This window comes from Lactuca saligna, chromosome 5, assembly GCF_052625555.1.
Source record: "Lactuca saligna cultivar CGN05327 chromosome 5, ASM5262555v1, whole genome shotgun sequence".
Classification (NCBI taxonomy): Eukaryota; Viridiplantae; Streptophyta; class Magnoliopsida; order Asterales; family Asteraceae; genus Lactuca; species Lactuca saligna.
This window is the reverse complement of record NC_136421.1, coordinates 274,918,100-274,935,493: the sequence shown is the minus strand read 5'-3', so window position 1 is coordinate 274,935,493 and position 17,394 is coordinate 274,918,100. Positions and strand designations below refer to the sequence as shown.

The 17,394-nt window shown below is 33.7% G+C and overlaps 1 protein-coding gene and 1 long non-coding RNA gene across 9 annotated transcripts; both read right to left on the bottom strand.

Annotated features, from left to right (window-relative positions):
* Positions 1 to 8,542: 8,542 nt before the first annotated feature.
* On the bottom strand, positions 8,543 to 16,562 carry LOC145047917 (peptidyl-prolyl cis-trans isomerase FKBP62-like). 8 transcript variants are annotated; one of them, XM_078996283.1, is made up of 14 exons: positions 16,052 to 16,562; positions 15,810 to 15,919; positions 15,433 to 15,600; positions 15,223 to 15,332; positions 14,978 to 15,040; positions 14,705 to 14,879; positions 14,395 to 14,512; positions 14,208 to 14,288; positions 14,050 to 14,130; positions 13,887 to 13,981; positions 10,090 to 10,162; positions 9,440 to 9,501; positions 9,282 to 9,362; positions 8,746 to 8,980 (listed from the first exon to the last, which is right to left on the bottom strand). In XM_078996283.1, exons 6-13 carry the CDS (start codon positions 14,780 to 14,782, stop codon positions 9,339 to 9,341), a joined length of 612 nt encoding a protein of 203 aa, XP_078852409.1. In that variant the 5' UTR covers positions 14,783 to 14,879; positions 14,978 to 15,040; positions 15,223 to 15,332; positions 15,433 to 15,600; positions 15,810 to 15,919; positions 16,052 to 16,562; the 3' UTR covers positions 8,746 to 8,980; positions 9,282 to 9,338. The 8 variants fall into 8 exon arrangements, with proteins under 8 accessions (XP_078852407.1, XP_078852411.1, XP_078852412.1 ...); XM_078996284.1 differs by having other exon boundaries at positions 15,223 to 15,318; XM_078996281.1 differs by lacking the exon at positions 8,746 to 8,980 and adding an exon at positions 8,543 to 8,735 and having other exon boundaries at positions 15,223 to 15,600; positions 16,052 to 16,561.
* On the bottom strand, positions 10,561 to 12,729 carry LOC145047918 (uncharacterized). Its single transcript, XR_013682521.1, has 2 exons — positions 12,543 to 12,729; positions 10,561 to 10,717 (listed from the first exon to the last, which is right to left on the bottom strand). It is a non-coding gene; the product is annotated as an uncharacterized LOC145047918 (long non-coding RNA).
* Positions 16,563 to 17,394: the final 832 nt, after the last annotated feature.

Genomic DNA, 17,394 nt, shown 5'->3' with positions numbered 1-17,394 from the left:
TACGCATTTTGAAAACCCTAAGATATTGTATGAAGACACTAGAAGCTTTATGCGAATTGCGACGGATGTAGATTACTTAAAAAACAAAGCCCTTCAGCGAACATCTAACAAGATCAATAGAAATTCATCTAATCAAACAGGTGATAGATGCAATTAGAAATATGCAGATTGAAAGAATTCAGTATACTGAGATGCCATTAAAGCGCAAGGTCCAAATTATCTAAACTAATGCATATAATTAATCAATACTAACCAGAAAGAGTGCGAATATATTACATAATCAAATGCTGTTTATCAAAGAAAACCGACCTCCGCTTGAAGACTGGAACTGGAGACGAAGTAAATGAAGGATTTGTGAAGATGTATTTATGAAATTGATGGGTACGTTGGTTGATTAATGTAATATTCCAATGGTCAAAACAACTGATTCGCATAATGTTGCTGGATATTCTTTTGTTTTCGTCGCTAAAAAGCAAACAAAAATAAGGTTTTACGAGAAAAGTATTGTTAACTTCGAATTTTTTCTTTTTATACAAAAAAAAAAAAAAAAAAAAAAAAAAAAAAAAAAAAAAAAAATCATAAATGGTACATGTGGTTACCCAAAATCTGAAGTTTAATCTTATGATTTAAAAACCTCATAGATAGTCCCCGTGTTTTCAAAACTTTTGATGTTTGATCCTTTTTGCTAATTTTGTTAAGTTTGTCCGTTAATGAATGACACTTTCGTCATTTCACCACCTCAAGTACCAATTATGATGTTTTCTCGTATTTTTTAAAAAAAGAAAAAATTAAATATAATTAAATATCTAAAAGGTCTCTCTCTCTCTCTCTCTCTCTCTCTCTCTCTCTCTCTCTCTCTCTCTCTCTCTCTCTCTCTCTCTTCAGCAACCAACACATATATTGGTTTGTTCTTTAATAATCAAGAACACACATATAAACATACCACCACCACTACCAAGATAATCGATAAAGTAACCTTGAAGGATCAATCCTATGTCGTCTACAATGCATTGGAAGCCTTCCACCCACCCTTTCTCCTACATTGACAAACCCCCAAACCAGTGAATTCAAAATCGTTTATGGAACAATTTTTCTTTTTTGAATATGAAATCATTTCTGGAAGAGAATTAAATACATCTCAACCCTTCTACTAACAAACATACAAAGAAACCAGAAAAATAAAACCCAACACTATTCATCATTTTGAATCCTTCCTTTCCCATTTTCTCCCTTCTTCTTGTTTTTGTTCTTATTTATACACCAAATACCCATCTGCATCAAACAATTCACACATTAAGAGGGGCTGTTTTGGGACAAGATCCAAAATAATCCTAGATTTCATGTGTGGCTTTCGTTTCTGGAATGATTTGGAACCAAAAAACAAATGAAGCTCTAATAGATACCCAGATGTGGAGTGGTTTTCGCCTAATAGATACCCAGATATGAAATTAAATCAATCAAATCCTAAAGAGAAGAAGAAAAGATTTAGGGGTTAGGAGAAAGAAGACACATAGAGATGCAAACCTAAATAGGTTATTGTTGGTTGCACATACTAGAAAACTTGGTCCAGGTGTGTCTGTAAAAAGGTCAACAAAACTGAATTTATATGAGCTGATCTAAGAAGGAGGAATTAAGGGTGTATACCTGATATGGATCAAGTTGGTGGGTGGAAGAACGACTTCTGCATTACCTAGATGAAAGGGTTGATGACTGCAAGTCAATTGAAGGGAAAGGGGTAGGAGACTCAGATTCGTCGGAAAAATAACATCAATCTGGGTTTCTTTGAGATCGATTCATGGATGAGATAATAGGGTAGTGGGTTGCTGAAGGGAATGATGTTTCATCGAAGGTGTGTTCACCGACGGTGAGGTTTAATCCTCAGGAGGTTGAGTAAACGAGGGGGGATGCCGAAGATAAGGTTGAAGCTTTTGACTATGAAATGTCCGGCGATTGTTGAGCATGGTGGGATTGGGTACGTTGGGGCGGTCGATTTTCCACGGTGGGTGTAGTCGGTGGTCCAGGAGGAGTGGCCGGTGGATGTGACATCCTCATTTTCACGGCCAGAAAAGACCGATTTTTTTATGTTTTGTTTTATAAAATCAGAGTAATACTTTGATTAAAAGAGTTGCGGAATTTGTTCCCAAAACAAAATATGATAAAATTTATCAAAATGTTTCTCAAAAGAATGTATTTTCATTAAATAATAAAACCTCGGGATGTCATGTTCCGATACAGACCAAAAGCATAAACAATATAAATTAGACCTTACAATAGTTATTTATAACTACTGATCTATAATCCAAAATCTCCTGTTAAGTCCACTAACTTATACCCTTGTGCACTTACATGTAATGCAAAGAAAACTGAGTGGGTCAGGTTTGGGAGCCTGGTGAGCATATAGGGTTTTCAACCCACAATAATATAATTATTATATTCAATTATCAAACAATTAACCTAACTACCCATCCCCATTATCTTTTTTACTCTTAAGGTTTTACCCTAAGAATCAACTATTGTAACACCCGTAGATCCGGGCTAGTCAATTTAAAGACGATTAGCGTCAAAAATGATTTTTTTGATGGAAGATTATTTAGAAGGAGTAATCTTAACTAAGTTGTAGTATATGTTACAAGGATTCCGTGCATATAAAAAACGCCGAAATCCGAGTTATAACGAAGAAGTTATGACCCGTCGAAGTTTCGCGACAGAACCAGCACGACGTTGAATGACGTAAAAAGTGAATTTACGTTAGAGTAATATTTAGCCTTAGCGATCTAAACAAAAGTCGTAGAATACGTTAAGTCAAAATCGTGCATAAAAAGAACTCCCAAATTTGACTTTGTATGAGGAAGTTATGATTTTTCCGAAGTTTCGACTTAGCAGTATGCAGCCCGAATCCTCGATTTGAGATCAAGTGATTTTTAGCCGAAAAAATCTAAATGAGAATCGAAGATCTCATCTATAGTAGTGAAACGATAAAAAGATAGGCGAAAACGGGTGTCCGATTAAGAAGTTATGAATTTATAACGAAATTTTCCTATCCCGGCCTATTAAAAATAATATAAAAGTAATATATTTATAATATATTAAAAATAAAGTCAAAATTAGACAACGGAGTCTGAATGAGAGTTGTAGAGCATATTCTCACCTACGCGTCGATATAAAGAACATCGAAAACGGAGTTTGTATGCGAAAGTTATGAATTTCTGAAGTTCGGGGCGTGAAACCCCAAAACTGTCAGCCACCACGACGTTGCAGGAGCTCTGGAGTCTATCAGACCCACTTGCAATGACGCATGCAGTGAAGACCCAGCCACCACGACATGGTAAACCGTACCACGATGTGGCAAGGGCAAATTTTGCCCTATAAATAGATTTGAAGGGCCAGTCGAGTTTGGGGTTACTCCAACTCCTCTCTTTCACTCCCGATACCTTCCATAGTCATCCTGAAGTACCCCCGAAGCCCCGATTTCATCCCGAGACCCGAATCAATTCCCGAAGCCCGAAGATCCCGAGAAGTGAGATTCCCAAGCCAAAACTCTGCCCGCGAGAAGCCCGGTTTTTGTGAAGATCTTCCAGATCTACCGAATATTACTACTTCTACAAGCCGTAGTGTTGTCCAATCATCTTCTGATCAAGTGAGTGTGTGGTCACTTTTTTCTAACACATAAATATTAAGTATTTGCTATGAAATACGTGCTATATGTATAATATAAAGTTGTTTATATGTGTGAGTGTATAGTCCCTTTCATAACACGCTTTTAATACAAGTATTGTTTGAATGTATTAAGTATATTTTTTGTGTGAGTGTGTGGTCATTTTCTTCTAACAAATAAATATGAAGTATTCGTTATGAAATACGTGCTATGTGTTTATATATTGTTGTTTATTTGAGATGAGTGTGGAATGGATGTTTTATATAGTTTTTAAATGAGTTAAATTGTATATGTATTTTATATCTACAAATATGTTGGGTAGAACATGGGTAGATGAGATAGTTGGTGTGTGATAAAAGGATGAGTTGGATAATGAGATAATAAGTGATATAGATCTTGAGATGAGGGTGAAAAGTGGAAAATGAGTGAAACCTTTACCCAAACGATGACCCCCGTCATTCAGCGGAGTAGGGATGACAACCACAGACCATTCTAGACAGTCAGTGGAACACTAGCAGGCTCGCAACTTGTAGGTGTTTGTGAACGATGTGTTCACCAGTGTACTCTAAAAACCCATTGACATGTATTGCGAGAGGGATCTCGAGAATGATACTATCAATAAATAAGATAAACTTGTTATTAGATCCGGGAGTATGGATCATATCAGGATTTAGGTATAGTAAATTGTCCCTAGTCCGAGAGTATGGATTGGACACAATTTTAGATCCGGGAGTATAAATCAGACCAAGAGGTTAGTTTTAGATCCTGGAATATGGATAAGGTGAAGAGATTAGTTTTAGATCTGTGAGTATGGATCAGGTAAAAAGGAAAATTTTAGATACAAGAGTTAGATCGTGTTATTGTAGGGATCGATGGGGTAGGATAAGAGTTGTTTTTATATGGTGAAATTATATAAGTTTGTGAGTTCTATATGTATATATATATATATGTGTGTGTGTGTGTGTGTGATATAACATTGTGGATTGAAAACCCTATATGCTCACCAGACTCCCAAGCCTGGCCCACTCAGTTTTCTTTGTATCACATGTGTCAATACGAAGACATATTTCACTGAGAGATTAAAGGAGATGTAAATCACTAATTTAAATAAATGTATGTTCTGTTTATGCTTATGTGTCTGTATCAGAACATGACATCCCGAAATTTTGTTATATAATGAAAATACATTTCTTTAAGAAATGTTTTGATAAATTCTTATCATATTTTGTTTTGGGAATAAATTCCGCAACCGTTTTCTTTGAAAGATTACTCTGATTTTTAAATAAAAAGCATAAACAAATCGGTCTTTTCTGGCTGTGAAATTTGGGATGTCACAACTATCCTTCATTCACTCATTCCTGAGGATTGACCTAAGGAATTGGCACGAAGTCCATTGCTGCCAAATTTTATTTATCAGGTACTAAATCCATAGCTATCAGACGCTAACTCCATAGTCACCAAGGTTCACTTAACAAGTGCTAACTCCATAGTCGCCAAGGTTTACTTTAACAAGCGCAAACTCCATAGTCGCCAAGGTTTACTCAACATGCGCTAACTCCATAGTCGCCAAGGTTTACTTTAACAAGCGTTAACTCCATAGTCGTCAAGGTTTACTCAACATGCGCTAACTCCATAGTCGCCAAGGTTTACTTTAACAGGAGCTAACTCCATAGTCACCAGGGTTCACTCATACCATCTCTCATCACACACCAACTATTCCATCTACCCATGTTCTACCCAACATATTTGTAGATATAAATTAAATATATAGTTTAAATTATATACAAACCTGTATAAAACATTTATCCAACATCCATCTCAAATAAACTAACAATATATAAACACATAACACGTATTTCATAGAAAATACTTCATATCTATGTGTTAGAAGAAAGTAACTACACACTCACACCAAACATATACTTAATACATTCAAACAATACTTGTATTAAAATCGTGTTTATGAAAGAGACTATACACTCACTTGATCAAAAGATGATCGGACAACACTACGGCTTGTAAAAGTAGTATTCTTCGGTAGATCTAGAAGATCTTCACAAAAACCGGCTTCTCGCAGGCAGAGCTTCTGCTCGGGAATTTCACTTCTCGGGATCTTCGGGCTACGGGACTTGCTTCGGGGCTCTGGAATGATAACGGGGCTTCGGGGGTTAAAATAGGGCTTAGAGAGAGTATCGGGATTGGGAGAGTAAGAGATGAGTAACCAAACTCGGCTGACCCTCGATCTCTGTTTATAGGGTGAATTTTCTGAGTTCACCTCATGAGTTTCTAATATTCACCTCGTGAATTGGCTCACCTCGTGAGTTTCTAATATTCACCTCGTGATCTCGATACGTCATTGCATTCATCATGGCCACTTGCCCTGGAAGATGTCCATCATATGTTCACCTCGTGAATTTCTTATTCACCTCGTAAGTTTTGACAGTTTTGGGGTTTCGTGCCCCGAACTTCAGAAATTCATAACTTTCGCATACTAACTCCGTTTTTGATGTTCTTTATATCCACGTGTATGTAAAAACAAGATCTACAACTTTCATTTAGACTTTGTCGGCTAGTTTTGACTTTAATTTTAATATATTGTTAATATATTATTTTTAGTAGGCCGGGACAGGAAAACCCCGTTCGAAATTCATAACTCCTTCATCTGAACTCCGTTTTCGCCTGTCTTTTTATCGTTGGACTACTATTGATGAGATCTTTAATTATCATATAGAAAGTTTTGGCTAAATATCACTCGACCTCAATCTCGAGTTTCGGGCTGCATACTGCTAATGCTGAAACTTCGAAAATCATAACTTCCTCATACGAAGTCAGATTTAGACGTTCTTTTTATGCACGCTCTTGGTTTAACGTATTCTACGACTTTCATTTAGATCGCTAAGGACAAATATCGCTCTAACGTAAATTCACTATTTACGTCGCGCTATGTCGTGCCGGTTTTGTCGAGAAACTTCGACAGGTCATAACTTCTTCGTTATAACTCGGATTTCGGCATTCTTTATATACACGAAAACCTTGTGACATATACTAAAACTTAGTTAAGATCAATCCTTCTAAATAATCTTCGATCAAATAGTCATTTTTGATGCTTATCGTCTCTAAATTAAGTAGCCCAGATCTACGGATGTTACAGTGGAGGTGGTTGATTTGGAGTTAATGATGAACACACATTTTGAAAAGGAAATAGTGAGGTTGTTGCAGGTATGTGTGAGAGAGAGAGAGAGAGAGAGAGAGAGAGAGAGAGAGAGAGAGAGAGCCACTGGATATTGAATTTAATTACTTTTTTCTTTTAAAAAAAATAAAATAAAAGAAAACCTCATAAAAGGTCACTGGATAGTTAAATGACAGAAATACCCTTCATTTAATGGTAGAAAACTAACGGAGTTAGCAAAAAAGACCAAATATCAAAAGTTTTGAAAACACAGGGACCGTCTATGAGGTTTTTAAACCACGGAGACTAACTTCAGATTTTGGGTAACCACAGGAACCATTTATGATGTTTTTTCTTGATATAATTATAAATGTTTTATTGATTGAAAAATTCAATTATTTTAGACAACTCATATAATCTCATATAATTTGTTATTTGTTGTTAAAATAAAAAAAATCCTTAATTAGAAAAAAAAATATTAAGTAATTAGAACTTTTCTATTATTTTTTTTAAGTCATTTATCAAAAGAATTTAAAAATTAATAGGATCCCTCTGCATAAAACCCAATAAAATATGGTGGAAATCATAAAAATACTATATTATTATACAAGTAAATGACCTTTTGGATTCAACAATATATTATGTAAATCGATTAAATTAAAATATTATTTGTTCTGTGATTATGGGGTTGTTTACTTTTAAAAAAAAATCAGATTTGGCTGCATCGCGTGTCACTTAGTTTTTCGCAACTGTTTTTTTTTTTTTTTTTTTTGAAGACATCTGACCTAAAATCTATAGTTCGTGTGCTACGTGGCGCAACACTACCCTATCATATTCAAACCACTTCTCATCTTACTTTAAGTTATAATATTCAACATATAATTGTTTTAATTTTTTTTTCTCCATGTTTATTATTTTAATTATAAAGAATTTATAAACAATTCGAGTATAATTTACATAATTTCAAAACCGTTTGGTAAATTTCATATAAATATTTTTTTGTGTTACATTGTCTACAACCAAATATTAATAAATTGGAAAGTTGATCACTAAAGTTATCAAATTTATTAAAACTAACCGAAAAAAATAACCATCTTTTTCAAAAATTAAACACAATGAACATGTTGTTCGCAAAATTAATAATTTTATTTATTGTTATTTAGCAAATATTATGTTTAATTATTTTATATAAACATCTTTAAAAATCATATAATCACAATGATCTTTATATTTGATTTGTATATAATTAAACTAAATAAAAATTTAATTTAAAATTATTAAAATTACGGTTTTAAAAAACTATATTAAGTTTGTAAAGTCATTTTATTTAAATTTTAGTTTATTACAGGAGCCTGCAAACATTAAAAAACAAACTTCTTATTACATGTTACAACCGTTTGATCCATTTTTTTTAAGGTTGCAGATGTTGTCCGCAAACTTCAAATGTTTTCGCTTCGAAAAAACAAACAACACCTTATATTCAAGATGAACCATGAGACGATGTGGTATAGATCCTTTTGTACAACTAATCATTTTTAATATTTGTTTTCTTATTTGCATCAAACTTTATTTTTAATTGTGTATTTCATCAAAATCAAAAATTTTAGTATCCACACTTTTCAATTAAATGCATCGTTTATGCTTTTCTACGCGCACGCGCGCGGGGGGGGTGGGGGGGTGGGGGGGGGTGGGTGGGGGTGAACAAAGTGGGTAGCAGGGCTTAATTGTTTTCATTATATATTTTTGTTTAAAAATACAAAATTATAATAAAAACTAGATTGGTAACCCCCGCTTCGCGGGGGACAGACGGAGCATATGTGTTTCTATGATATCCGTTGTAACCTTTGTTCAAGATATTTCGTATCTACTAAATGACACGTCTCTACCCATTTAGTTGAAATCTGTCAAAATCTGATCCCGACAATGTAAATTGTCAGCAAATTATGTTGCCATTATGTATAATTAGCCATCAATAAGACGTAACATTGTCATTGTGGTTAACATTTTCTACATTTCTCGGTTTTATATTATCAACATTCAAACATTCCTTGCTTTTTTATAATAATCTTGAAGTACCGAAGACTAAAAAAAAGGTAAAAGAACTATAAAAGAAATTGTATGAAAATATATACAACGGTTTCTTCCGTTGTTGGGACCTACAACATCACAAAACCATATAAATTGATATTGCTTCACAAAAGGTTAAAATAGTCAACTTCACTCAAAAATTTATACAACTCCCATCCATGCTAATATAAGATAAAAAAAATTGAAAAAATTCGGATTTAATATAAATCATATGGGTATAAACCCACAACATTCATGAAGAAGAATATATTTTAGAATAAATATATGTTAGTTCAAACTATTGGCAACAAATCGAATGCAAATAACTTTGCAACTAACTAGTTAAGTTGGGAGGTGGTAGATAAAAGGGGCAATAGGAAGGATACAAACCTCGAACATGAAAGAAGCGCTGTGTGTCTGTCATTTTCTGATACGTCCCAAGAAAAATTAAATCAAGGAACAACCCCTTACCTGCACCGTTACTCACCTCAATATAATAATAACACATGACTAAAAAAAAAAAAAAAAAATCAGAAGCATGAACTTACTTTCTCAGAAAGGCGAACAACTTTCCACACCCGCAAGCATTTTTTGTGAATTTGTTCTATAGCTGTTAACAAAGTAAACGGTTTTGGTCATCAAGTAATATGTTTTGCAATATTCGTCCTTAGTTGAAGTTTTTATATCATTTTCGGTTCATTTTCCAAGTTAGATGACTATTTTTTGCCCCAAAAAAATAGTGAATTATCTTATATAACCCCAAATAAGTGGCCAAAAGTTGAAAATAAAACATTATGGGACTATAATTGAAAAAATGACCTGTACTCAGGGACATGTAATTTACTCTTAAATGAATTCATTTGCAGTTTCTAACTGATGTCCATATATTTGTTGTACTTAAGCAGAACACTTTTGTAAAAGAAGAGCAAACATGTTAATACAAAAGATTAGAGGTATGGGCAAGTGAAAAGGCAAAACTAACTTCTCTAATTCTGCCACCTATTGTTCATATTCTACCTTAAGTTGCTTTATTTCATGTATGAAGATGTCAGCCACTTTTACAACAGTTTCTTTTTGTTCGACTGCATCATCTCATGAATCATGTAATGTAATACTACAGGGTTAAATAGGGAATAACCCGGAAAAAAAAAGATTTGAGATGAAAGACAAAGATTTACATTAACAGGAGCGAACTCACTTTGGAAGAATCTATAATGTCTCTTTAAGGTGATGTGATTGCAAAAGTTGTTTATGTCTTGTTGAGTTGTCAACTAAAGAAGACAATCTGAAGTCAGAAACATGTTGGGTAGTCAGAAAATGTGTCATGGAAAAAAACATACATATAAATTGAAAGTATGTTGCCATTTGGGTCATTTTACTCGTAAAAATGCAAAATGCACCTAATAGCAATGTAGTTTGGTTTTTGGAAAAAAAAAAAGAAATTACAAAAAAAAACCCGAAAAGAATGTGTAAATTCAAAGCTCGTTGCTATTTATTGCATCTAGCACCTAAAGATGGAAAAACAAAAAATGACTATGTACTTTGTTTTCTGGTAAAGTAATAAAAACAAAATGCAAATGTCACACCCCCGAACCAGACGGCGGAAACGTCCGAGGGCTATCGTTACTCAATTGAATATCATCACATTGCATATACATGAAACATAACATTATACATCACCAACATTTGGAATGATACAACTGGTAGCGTTTACATCCATTACATTGTTCCCAAAACATGACATTCTCAAAAATAACTGTTTGATACTAAATTAAACCACAGCAAAACGTCATAGAGTACAATTCATCCTCCACTTTATCTGTTACCTGAGAATACAAGTATTTTGAAAAACGTCAACATATGAAATGTTGGTGAGTTCATAAGTAATGTTTGAAATCCAATGTTTGTAATGTTTTGGGAAACACCAGAAAATCCGGTATTTTCTGAAAATAGTAAAGTCAAAAATGTGTGAAGATCCATAGGTATGCTTGTTTGTTTCTATACTTGTAAAATTTGTTCATCTAAAATTTGTGTGTATTCCGAATCCGTATGTATTGAAATACCCTAGGAAAACCCGATGTTTTCCTAATTCGTACATTGAAACAATTGCAACGTGTGAAGTTGTCGGTACCAGGCGACGTTGGATTATTGTTGAGCATGATTATTTGCTACAAACACACGTTACACAAACGACTAGTCTATAGCGATACTAACGATCCCGAAGGCGTCGTCCGTACTAATCACGTTCTCCAACCGCCCTGACTACGTGTAGTCCCACACCCGAAGAGAACGAGGACACGAAGGCCTCAATAACTCCATTAGCCGGTTGGGGATAAAAGGTACGAGGGGTCCCAGACCCGCCTCGCATGAAAAGGTAGACTTTACTAGCAATACCAAAGGACCCTTGGGGACCAGTAGTATACAAGCCATTGAAAGTCCTTTTACGTTATGTCGGATCGGTGAAACCCAACACTTCGTAAGAGAGAGGTCTTCGGGCCTTAAGATCAGGTCATTGGGCTAGCTAGGCTCAACGAACAAGATTTTACACTTTTGGGACCCAAAGGTGGTGCGTAGACGTCTATGCACACTCGCATGTATAGTGACTTCCCAATCGTTATCGTAATGTCGTAATGTCATAGTGTTGTCGTGTTAGTAATTTCGGATTTTTATTGGTTCGAGACCGAACCAATTCATTTGACGACTTTTGGTGTTGTAATGTATTGTATTTCGTCGATAATTGTGGTATCATCATTGGATCAATTTGCATGTATTGAACTAGTCTTGAGAATTTTCTGTTTTCAGCCCCTCATTATTTGTAAAAATTTACTTTTTCAACCCTTTATTTAAAAACTTTCCGGTTTGGTCCTTAAATCAATTTTCTTGACATTTTAATACTAAAAATTATTGAAATAAGTATTTTCCAGCATATTTTTCATAGAAAACAGCTTAAGTCCCTGAATTTCAGTTTTTCTCGGCTATAACCCTTCTTTTTCGAAAGTTTGACAATTTTGGCCCAATTTGAAATTTTTTTGCAACTTTAGTCCTTTTTAAATTTAAAAAGCATTTTAAACCTTTGAAAAGGACTTGGAACACTTATAGTCCACTGTTTTACAGGAAAATGCAGTTTTGACCCTCCAAAACAGAAAATCTCGCATAATGGGCCTCATTGGGCCTAAAATGTTATTTTTTTGCCCATTAAGCTTGAAGTTTATGTTTTTAATCCTCTAAATAAGTATATTTCCAGAAATTTCTTTATTGAAACTGTTTTGAAATAGTTCAACCATCAAAGTTCGTGATTTGTCAATTTAGGCCCTTAAAGTTTGTATTTTTCGCATTTTAGGTCCAAAAATGGTGTTTTTAGCTCAAAGAAATTGTTACTAAACCATATAACCACTTTTCTAGAAATACTTTATATGTAGAAGCATAATTGATGCTAGAGTCTTTTAACTAGAGGTATATCTCGGTTTTGAGGGGTTTTATGACTATATCCAACATTATAACACACAAAAATCACACATATAAGCATGGAATCATACCAAGCATACAAAATACATATAGATCTACACTTTCACTTGTATTCCCCCCCCCCCCCCCCCCCCCCCCCCCAAAAAAAAACTCATGAAAACCGAAAATAGGGGGTATGAAGCTCACCTTGTTTGAAGCTTTCGGTTTTTGAAGAGAATATGGAAGAAAGTTTGGTGATTTTCGGCCTTAGCACCCCTTGATGAAGATCTCGAGTTTGGTGACTTCTAAGGTGCATGATCACAAGTTGGAATAGATTTAGAAGAGGTTTTTGATGGAGTGAAGTAGCTAGATCATGGATATAAGTAAAAACTTACCTAAGATGATGATTAACTTGCAAGATCCTCTTGAAAGCTTCTTAGATTCACGAAAATTTTGAAGAAGGAGGGAGGATTGTTATTCTAGACTTAGAGAGTTTGGAAGAGATTTTTGTGGTGTGTGTGTGTTTGCTCGGCCGAGAGTGAGAGAGAGAGAGGAAGAAGAAATGATATTTGAGGTGAGGTTTGCATGGAGATATGAGTTTCTTGCATGGAAGTCCTTTAGTTAATAGTGAGGTGGCATGAGAAAGTCAAACCTTTCTCTTGGGCTTGTTTTGGGCCGAAAACATGGAAGGAAAAAAGGAAAATTTGGGATTTTTGCTCCTAAGCCCAATATTAGAGTTAGTCTTAGGTATTTATTGGCCTTATAAAATAAAATTGTGATTTTTATGTTTTAATAAGCTAGATTAGGTTAATCATGGATCAAAGCTTTCAATTTATTTCATTCTAGGCCCAATATGGCCCATAATATTGAAATAAATGAATGTGGGTCCAATTAGAGCCCAATTAGGGTTCTAAGCCCATGATAGTCCAATTGGAAGCTTATTGGTCCATTTGGATCCAATAAGGGAGTTCTAGTCCAAAGTGGACCTAAATAAGAACTTCTAGGGTTTCCAATTGTTTGTTGAACATTTGAATGATTGTATGGTGTATTTGATTGAAATTTTGTTGTTACAATCATGGGTGTTACACATGTTCTTAAGCTTTTGATTCACTTTAGCTTGAGTGTATAGTTTACAAGACACAAAATTTCCAGTTCTGACTGCAAAGTATATCACTATTTACTCAATTTACTACTTAAATATATTCAACATCAATCTGAGTTGAAAAACCGTTGAAATCAAAAAAAGATGAACTATGAAAACGATATGCAAGAGTTGTGTCATCCGAAATTGTTAAATTCAAATTTTTTTTTAAGTATAAAAACATTATGCAAGGGCAATTTCGTTCATAACGGTTAAAATAAAAAAAATAACTATAAAATTAGTATGCAAGGCAGTTTGGTCTAAAAGTGTTAAAAACAATTTTTTTAAAGTTTAAAACCAATATGCAGGGGCAGTTTCGTTCAAAAATCTTAAAATAATTTTTTTTAACTATAGATGCAGGGGTAGTTTGGTCCAAAAATGTTAGAATCAACTACAAATCTGAAAGATACCAATTCTAATGCAACATGAAGCATAGAATTTGGTGGAATTGGAGAGAAACCATTGGGTAGTGATGTAACTGTAACCCCTTCTTCACCAAATGCATCCGTGGGTCATAAAAAGACAGATTATTTATCAATTTATTTAAAATTATATATATTTATAGAACCTTACACTGTGGTTGAACAATCAAATCAGCTTTCTCTTCTCTTGTTATGGTGTTAATTGCTTTTGGTAGTGTCGAACATAAATAAGCTAGTAAGACAGTATAATATAATTTTAAAGAAATTTGGTTAGATGAAAATAACCCAATTACATAATTATTTATTTACCATCTTTCAAGTAAAACTTAACATGCTCTTTTGGTGATTCAAAAATTATAACACGATCTGGCAGCTTCACTACATACTTCACTACATTAACCAACATCAGTGACTGATTAGATGTATTTCCACATCACTTGTTAGTTAACAAATTCTTCTGAATATAAAATGGAAAAGAAGAAGTGCAAAAGACTACCTTTAACCTCATCCATATGGCCAGGTTGTCCTGTGTGTTCTCTGTTATTCACTACTCTCTTAAGAATGCCACCATCTTTACAAACAGCTAATACTGTGATCCATGACAGAAGCTCTACCTCAAATGATCAACAAATAAATAGAAAAAGGGAAATATAAACATATGGGCTCAATTTAGAACCATAAGATTATATATATATATATATATATATATATATATATATATATATATATACACACACATTAATTTTGAGTTCAACATCTATTTTTGCAGCATCTATAGTAGAATTCTTCATAAATTGTTGCTTTACCAACAAATTGTTAACCCTGTTTTGAACCTGAATACTTGTAGACGATGCAGATAAACGGCAAACAAAAGCAATATGCATATCAACATCAAGTGAAAGTAACACATTCCAACTCTCATTTCATCTTGTCAAGTTGGTGGAGTCCTTCTAATTTCATTTGTATGAAAACAGCTTCAATCTGCAAATCACATAACAGTAAAACACCAATTAATCATCATAAAGATCTTATAAAGATAATCAAGATGTTGGATTTGGATTTGGATCAATGATACTTACTTCTATACATAAAGATTCATCAAGTTCTTGTTTATCATCAGGGGTAATGTATTTGGTATATAACTGACCCAAACAGTCACGAATAAAATAATTAAATTAATACTTTCTTCATTTACATAATGAATTTAATTACCTTTTTTCTGCTTACTCAGTCAAATTATTGAACAAATGGCAATAGTTGGTTTCTTTAATCAAATAAAGTTATTTTTCCAAGTTAAAATTTGCATTATCTGAAGAATACAGACCTTAGCATCAACCGTCAGTTGATTGTCAGGCTTTTCTGCTTGATCCGACTGTCTTCCACCACGGCTAGTCTGTGAGTTCTTATCTGAGGTTACATCCTGCTCCATATTTCCTTGTTTTAGGATAACAAATCATTAGTTAATGTTACCCTAGACTCATATAGAAAATAAGTGGAAATAATTATGTGATGAAAGATTTTATAGTTAATAGACCTCATTGTCCACATCCATGGTTGAAGCAGAAGTGGTATGTGGGGTGAAGACTGAACGAGTGAAGATTGGCTCCCTAGCTAAGAGTATGGTATTCACAACACCATAATTACCAGTTACAAAAGGTTGGTGCTCATCATGCCTCCATTCACCATCAAGAATGAATTTATACTACAAGATGAGGTAAATTATGATTATGAAGAACTAACCTGATGGTAGGGCATCCTTCAAAAGAATTTTGGTTCAATAATCATAAAGATTTTCAGGAAGTCACTAAAAATGACTTAAAGAAACCATATTTGGCGATTTATATAACCAAATACATGATTAATGAACAAAGTACATGATTAATGATTTAACTATGGAATTTAGCTATATACCTTAAGTAATCGTCACCAAAACCTGCAATTATGACAGTTTTTCCATCATTACAACAACTTTAGAACAAAATTCAGACATATTTCGTTATGTATGAATTTTGAACTATAATCTAGCAAAAGAAAAAACCCTAATCTTGAGCTTCGAATTGAGGTTGACGATATTCAGTTGAATCCTTGTCTAAAGAGAGAGGTAGCAAAAAAGTCGTATAGAAAAAAAAGAGCGACAATATTCAACTGAAAACCTGATTTATGGCGAACCGGTGGCAACAGATCGAAGCGGAAATCGGCTCAACCCACCGGAGGTAGGCGAAACTAGATGTGACAGAGGTTGATGGTGAAATGGTCGCCGACAAATGGGTAACCCTCAGCACCAAACGGAAAATCGAAGCAAATAGGGGGCAGACGTTAAGATGAGTCGTTCATGGTGGAGGCGAAAACGTATACACGAAGACAACATTAGTCCGCCTTCTTCTCCCGGCGATGCCGACCAAGGCGTTCCGGCCACCGGAGAGGATGCTCGACGCCTCGAAACTTGTGCCACCGGAAATATCGGAAGCTCTGCTTGAGGCTGTAGCTAGAGAGGTGGTGGGAGGCGGACAAAACAAGTTCGACGCTCTATGGAAGGAGGAAGGAGACGTTCTGGTTTGAGACAAAGCAAACAAAATCGAGAATATCCGGAATGAAGAGAGGGATGGAAGGATCGGGGAAACGTAACCCGAAAAAGGATGGGGAAGGATTTGGAAAATAAATATGAAATATATAAACGGGGACACCAAATGTGGGCATTGACAAAAAAATGCCACATTAAGAATCCAGTGGCAAAAGTCAGAAGTTGGAAACTTTACTGTTACTTTCCTTCATAACTTATATATATATATATATATATATATATATATATATATATATATATATATATATATATATATATATATATATATATATATATATATATAGAGAGAGAGATCCGGTAAGAAATTTTTATTTTAGGAAGGTAAGAAGTTTTTTTTCTACATATTTTTTTGATGAACAAAATAAATGAATCACTAGATGATTCATTTGTAAGATGATTCACAAGAAAAACTTCCCAAAAAAACATCTTTATCATTCATTTTTAAGTAAATTAAGAAAAAAATTAATTTTTATGATAATTTTAGTGAATAACAACAAAATCATTGTATAAATGAATCATCGAGATGTTTTTTTTGAGAATTTTTTGTTGTGAATCATCTTACAAATGAATCATTTAATGATTCATTTTGTTTGTTCGGGAAAAAAATATGTAGAAAAAAAAAACTTCTTACCTTCCTACCAAAAATTTTCTTCTTATTTGATCTTAACTCTATATATATATATATATATATATATATATATATATATATATATATATATATATATATATATATATATATAATAATAATAATAAAAATCTTTTTTTTGTTCATCTCGGGCCTTTAAAAATATTTCATTTTTCAGGACCGCCTTGCTTTTGTATATAATCATTTCTTATTTCCAATTTCTTTTTAACGTTTTATTAGATTAAAACAAAACATCTTGATATTTCAGGTTTGTTATTTGGATTTCGGAT

Coding starts and splice junctions, on each gene's coding strand:
- LOC145047917 (XM_078996283.1), bottom strand. CDS start 14,782: ATGCATATTGCTTTTGTTTGCCGTTTATCTGCATCGTCTACAAGTATT. Junction 14,289..14,394: donor CCATATGGATGAGGTTAAAG/GTAGTCTTTTGC, acceptor TGGTTAATGTAG/TGAAGTATGTAGTGAAGCTG. Junction 14,131..14,207: donor TAAGTTTTACTTGAAAGATG/GTAAATAAATAA, acceptor CTGTCTTACTAG/CTTATTTATGTTCGACACTA.